This window comes from Phyllostomus discolor, chromosome 6, assembly GCF_004126475.2.
Source record: "Phyllostomus discolor isolate MPI-MPIP mPhyDis1 chromosome 6, mPhyDis1.pri.v3, whole genome shotgun sequence".
In the NCBI taxonomy this organism is placed as follows: Eukaryota; Metazoa; Chordata; class Mammalia; order Chiroptera; family Phyllostomidae; genus Phyllostomus; species Phyllostomus discolor.
Genome location: NC_040908.2, coordinates 122,787,614 through 122,794,331, shown reverse-complemented (window position 1 = coordinate 122,794,331; position 6,718 = coordinate 122,787,614). Strand labels below are relative to the sequence as shown.

At 37.0% G+C, this 6,718-nt stretch overlaps 1 protein-coding gene across 1 annotated transcript; it reads right to left on the bottom strand.

Moving 5' to 3' along the window:
- Positions 1-1,675: 1,675 nt before the first annotated feature.
- Positions 1,676-5,010, bottom strand: LOC114500680 (olfactory receptor 52B4-like). The gene has a single exon (XM_036028911.1). It carries the CDS (start codon positions 3,522-3,524, stop codon positions 2,556-2,558), a length of 969 nt encoding a protein of 322 aa, XP_035884804.1. The 5' UTR covers positions 3,525-5,010; the 3' UTR covers positions 1,676-2,555.
- Positions 5,011-6,718: the final 1,708 nt, after the last annotated feature.

The window sequence follows — 6,718 nt, the reverse complement described above, 5'->3', positions numbered from 1 at the left end:
ATGAAAGATAAAAATAATGTGATCAAATCAATAGATGTTGGAAAGGCATTCAGTAAAATACAACACCCATTTATGATTAAAACACTCAGCAAAGTGGAAGTAGAGGGAGCATACCTCAACATAATAAAGGCCGTATATGAGAAACCTACAGCCAACATCATACTCAATGGGCAAAAACTAAAAGCTTTCCCCTAAGATCAGGAATAAGACAAGGGTGTCCACTTTCACCAGTTTTATTCAACAAGGAATTAGAAGTCCTAGCCACAGTGATCAGGCAAGAAAAAAGAAATAAAAGGCATCTGAATTGAAAAGGAGGAAATAAAATTGTCACTATTTGCAGATGACATGATAGTATACATAGAAACCCTACAGTCTCCACCAAAAAACTACTAGCCCTAAGAAGTGATGTTGGAAAAAAAGTGGGATACAAAGTCAAGATTAAGAAATCAAAGGCGTTTTTGTATATCAACAATGAAATATCAGAAACAGAAATTAGAGGGGAAATCCCATTTACTACAGTAACAAGAAAAATAAAGTACCTAGGAATGAAGTTAACCAAGGAGGTAAAAGACCTGGACTCGGAAAACTATAGAACACTGAAGAAAGAAATTACAAAGATATAAATAAAGGGCAGGATATACTGGACTCATGGGTTTGAAGAATTGGCATCATTAAAATGTCCATACTACCCAAAGCTACCTATAGATTCAACACGATCCCTATTAAAATACCAATGACATACTTAACAGATTTAGAACAAATATTTCAAAACTTTATATGGAACCAAAAATGACCTCGAATAGCCTCAGCAATCTTGAGAAAGAAGAACAAAACTGGAGGGACAACAATAGCTGATATCAAACTACATTATGAGGCCACTGTAATCAAAACAGTCTGCATAAGAACAGACACATAGATCAATGGAACAAAATAGAGAGCCCAGAAATAAACCCATGTCTTCATGCTCAATTAATATTACACAAAAGGGACAGGAGCACAAAATGGAGTAAGAATAGCTCCTCCAATAAATAGTGTTGGGAGATCTGTACAGAAAAGTTAGCATTTTAAAATGAAAGGTATGTCTGTCTATGTATGTATCTTATAGATACAGCATATTTCTACTCTCAATGATATTGCTAATTTTTAATATTAAATTGGTATAAATAATTACTTATATGAGAATTCTCAAAAATATGACAAAAACTAACCCAAATCCTTTCAGAATCACATCATCTGATAAAATATTTGCTATTAAAGCTAGTTTTGAGTTTGGTTTAGTTAAACAGTCATATCTTTAGAATCACCAACATTAAATAATACTTTTATTTTACTTGGGTTCATTAGTCAAACAAGTTCATGTCACATTTGCTGCAAAATTTGTAATCAAAAACACAACTTGGTCCTTGACCAGTGTGGCTCAGTTGTCTGACCATCATCCTGCAAAGCAAAAGACTGCTGTTTCCATGCATGGTCAGGGTGCATGCCTGAGTTTTGGGTTCAGTCTCCTATCAGTTGGCGCACAAGAAGCAACTAACGGATGCCTTTCTCCTTCCTTTCCTTCCTCTAAAAATAAATTTTAAGTTATTGTGCCCATCTGGTCACTGTCAGTTTATTCTTTATTTCCATGTCCATGATTCTAAAAATAAATAAATCTTTTAAAAATATATTTTTTAAAATAACTTGAAATGATAAAATTTTCATAAGTAATTTAAACTTAGTTTTAGAATCAAGTAAAATTTAAAAATGTAAATGGGATGTAAAAGGTTTTTGGTTAAATTATCAGCAACAACTATATTCTATACGTATTTAAATGGTTTTCTGAATCTACTTAGTAAGTCAAAATTATTAAATGTCTAATATTACCAAATAACAAAAAATACTGAAGCATTAATTACTAGATGAGTCTAAGTTTACAAACTTTTGGCTTCATAGTAAGAAAAACTAAAAGATAAATGTGAATCTGTTAGTAAATGTCTTGTACTTTATTTCAAAAACACGTTTCTGAAAAATTATAATTGTCAACATTATGCTATGCTTCTAGATGTTATGAAATAAATTCATAAATTAGCCAATCTAAAGAATGTTAACTGCTTACTTTTTAGTTGTCAGTAAAAATTAAGGATTTAAAGGCTAAGAATGCTAATTAATACACAAAAGATAATATGTCCTCAGTAAAAGAAGATATTAGGTATGGAAATGCATTTTAGAAATTTTAAACGGTTTGTCCTTAAAATAAGTCCTTAGAAGCATTTTTAAATTAGTGAGAAAAAAAACAGTAGGAGGGGCTAGTAAAGCTGTAGAAAGTTGTTCAGGCAAACTTTCTTTCTCTCTTTCTTTCTCTCTCTCTCTCTCTCCCACTTGTGCTTCTTTCCTTCCTCTTGCATTGACAACTGAATATGCATAGCCTATAACATTCTTGGTGAACTTGCTCCAGAAACACAATTTCTGAGTTATTTCCTACTCTTTCAGTTTACCACTAATATTTCTACCCACCACTTCCATATACCACATCATGAACAGCTACCAGTGCTGAAAACTCTGATCCTCTTCCAAAATTATTTCTGCTTTGGGAAAAACATGTGAACTGCCTGCTCTTGAATTTGCTTGGTCTTGATCCCATAAATGATGGGATTCAGCATAGGAGGAACCAGAATGCAGACATTAGCCAACAAGATGTGGATATGAGGAGGAATGTGACGTCCAAACCGCTGAGTAAGAGTTGTGAAGATGGCAGGCCCATAAAAGAGGATGATGATGCAGACGTGGGAGCCACATGTGCTGAGCGCTTTCTGACGAGCATCTTGGGAAGGCATGTGGAAGACAGCATGAAGAATCAGCACATAAGAAACAAAAATTAACAGAGCATCTAAAACCACTGTTGACATTATTACAAAAAGTCCATACCAGATGTTCACTCGAATGTCATTACAAGCATACTTGGCCAAACCAATATGTTCACAAAAAGTATGTGGAATAATATTATTTTGGCAGAAAGTCAACCTTTTCAAAAGAAATATTATGGGGGAAATTGTACAGTAACTTCTCAAGAAGATGGTAACACCAATTTTCCCAATCAATGTATGTGTAAGAATGGTGGTGTATCTCAGTGGATAGCATATAGCAATGTAGCGATCAAATGCCATCACCAGCAAGATCCCTGACTCAGAAATAAAAGTGCAGTGGATGATGAAGAACTGAGTGATGCAGCAATTCAGGGAGATCTCCCCAGCATGGAACCAAAAAATGGCCAAGGCCTGAGGTACTGTGCAAGTGGAGAGGACAATGTCTGTTCCAGCCAGCATGCAGAGGAAGAGGTACATGGGCTCATGGAGGCTGCTATTTGTGATGATAGTAAAGATGAGCAGGCTATTCCCAAGCAGGGCGATGACGTAGGAAATGAAGAAGGGGATGGAAATCCACATGTGTTTGTCCTCTAGGCCAGGGATGCCCAATAAGTAGAAGACCATGTGGCTAACACCAGTGTGGTTTAAGGTAGTCAGGTGTGGAGAGACCACCAAAGACATCACTTCTTATTCACAGAAGAAAACACAGTATTTCCTGTAATATTCTTTCTGAGAGCACAAAAAGATTTTGGCATATTCCACACATCCATCTTCTTTGAACATGCAAATAAAACAAACATAAAAGGTCAATAGAATATAATCTCTGCTTCAAAGACTGATAGTCTAATTAGAAGGTATACATTCTCCTACAAACAGAGGATCATGAAAAGACAAAGGAAATTGTTCTATGTATCTGGGAAGGCAGTAACAAGTGTTCCCTGAATGTGAGAACTTGAACTTGACTTTATGGTGGGTGCTTTATCACAAAGAGAGGAATAAAAAGAAGTGACAAAGGGAAACAAATCAAAGTGTAAGATCTTCGTGAAATTATTCTGCTCTGGGTGGCTGTGCCCAGGGAATGCAGAAGAAAGCAGGGTAGATGATTGTTCAGGCTAATTTGATCTAATTGATGAAAATGAGATTTGAAATCTCTCTGTCTTCACCATACAAAGTGCTCACTTGAAAAGAGAGTGGAGGAATCTTTAAGAGGTAGCATGGACAAGGCCTGTGTGCCTGAGGTGGGCACTGCTCCTCCTCATACCTTAAGGAACTAAGTTTATAAATGACTGAAATTGTAAAACAAGACACTATTGCTGGGAAGACATGTGCATGATATTTGGAAACTTATTCTTCAAATTGGAATTCTATCATTTAGTTCTTAGTGTGCATTCATTCATTCATTAACTCTGTCATTTAGGAAGCAGTAACTGTTTTTCAGGCACCATATTACAAACTGGAAATATAGGGTAAAAGGGGAATTTGACTGAGTCCTATGAACTTGGGATTTGAGATAACAACAAATTTGTAAGCAGACAAGCTGGAGAGTGAAGACTACTGTCATTTCCCCCTAATAAAAGAGTAACTTTAAAACATCTAGTTCAGTAACTAAGTTATATCTCGTGTTCATTAACATTGTTTCTTCCTCTCCACTTACCCACTTGGTGCCCATAATTTTTCTATGGAGGGAAATCAGCTCCAGTTACCATCCTCCAGTGCTAGGGGAACATGTCCTGCTCTCAGAGTCACCTGTCAAAGGGGTCCAATCATCTGGCCTAAGTTAGGGCACTGTCTCCTGTAGAGCTCATGGCTACTTTGTGAAAAAGTTCTCTCCAGTGAGAACAGCTAACCTCCTGCATGAAAAAAAAAGTGGGATGGCACCAGAGGGATGTGAAGGCTGGTACATGCACCACACAACTGATTGGGAAAGTAAAGGGGGAAAATGGCAAGAAGGAAGAGCCCACACAACACACAAATCAACAAATGCAGGGCTGTAAAGGAGGAAAGATTATGGAAACTGGTGATGGGTGTGTGTTTGAATAAAGGGAGCAATAGAGAACATTTTATTACTTGGAGCCAAAGAGAAAAGCCAGGGAGCTCAGAGATTGAGGATTTGCCTGTTCAATTGGTCTCCTGATCAAGTTAGAGTGACTTTGGTCTGAGACACGCTTATCTGAAAGGTCCACTCAATTCCTCTCCCTCATCATTCTCCTCTCACACCTGCCCAGGATGTCCTAGTTTACTTCCCAAGCCCTGCTTTGAGAAGCTCAGCACTGATCCTTGTCACTCTCAGTGCTTTTCTCATATTTGCCAAGAGGGCTCTGTAGTCTAATATCTTTTGCTTTCTCATATCCACTGTAATTATTAGGGCATTTGTCATTATTGGCTTACTATTCTTTATTGGCCAACCTTCATTAACCTCAGTTACCCATATACTCTCAGCCTCCCTTCCCACTCCTTACCCTCCACTTTGCTGTAACCAACCAGACAGATGCCTCTCACCTTTGCCACTCTGTGTTCATATCCATCAATAACCCAAGAGTCCTGTGCCTCTGGCCCATCTTGGACATAACACCAGCTCAGTCCATACCCTAGCCCTAGAACCACCCCACCCACAGATGTCTATTCACTCACCAGCCTTTATTGAGTCTTCAGGAACAGGTGTGACATTGGAGATGAAATTCAGTTTGTTGAGGGGCCAGGCAGTTGGTTATTTATTCATGAGAGGCCTGAAGGAAGCACTTGCATCAGGTCCCCAGGGACACAGCTGTCTCCACCACCCTCACCCTCTTCCCAAATGGCCTTGATCCCAGGTCTGTTTTCCCGCTTGCCTACAACTCCTCCTGACTATTTTATCTCCTGCTACACCTCACATGCTCTGAAATCCATCTTACACCAAGTGATCACATGTGATGTTTCCCTACAAAAAAACCTCTCCATCTAAACCAGCTTTGCTGCAAGCCTGTTTCAATACTTACATTAGCATTCAATATTGAATTAAATTAATATTAATGTTATTTCCAATCTGTAATATTAATGCATGCAATTAATATGTAAAGATAATTTTCAACTTTTCATTCTTCACATAAAGGATGATGTTGCAGTTATAATCACCCCTGGAGTGGTGATAAGATTCATACTCATATGCATAAATAATGAGTTTTAGTTCTTTTCTAAGGGTACATAAATGTCTGTGCATAGTCTGTAGAAGATATATGATTCTTGGAATTTGTGATATATTTTTATTTCATTTACCTGCCTGTTGTATGATTCTTTTTAGTGCTCGGCCTCCAAAACTCCACATTTATGATTGCTTGAAAAATTATTCTATTTTCCTTAAATTCTTTTATAAGTATTTTATCTAAATTTTACTCATCCTGAATATATGGTGTGAAATTTTTTCAACTTGGAAATAACTTTACATTCTGATTACAAAAGTAATATTGTACCTTATTTTTTAGAAGTCAGATGATAAAGACAGAAAGAACAAAGTAATTGCACCTTTAGAAAAAACTACATGGCTTGCCCTGGCTGCTGTGGCTCAGTGGATTGAGTTCCAGCCTGGGAACCAAAGTGTCCCAGGTTAATGCCCAGTCAGGGCACGTGCTTGTGTTGCAGGACAGGGCCCCCAGTTAGGGTACGCGAGAGGCAACCACACAGTGATGAATCTCTCCCTCTATTTCTCCTTCCTGACCCCTTTCTCTAAAATAAATAAATAAAATCTTTAAAAATAATTTTAAAAATATAAATAATAAATAATAAATATGTTTCTTAGCATAAGTATATACAAGGATATTATCTTAGGTAGTATTTGATATTTTATGCTCTTCTAAAAATCTGACTAAGTTGTTAATAATTAAATAATTGTATAAGATTAA

Bases quoted from the DNA above. Each gene is read 5' to 3' on its own strand.
- LOC114500680 (XM_036028911.1), bottom strand. From the start codon at position 3,524: ATGTCTTTGGTGGTCTCTCCACACCTGACTACCTTAAACCACACTGGT.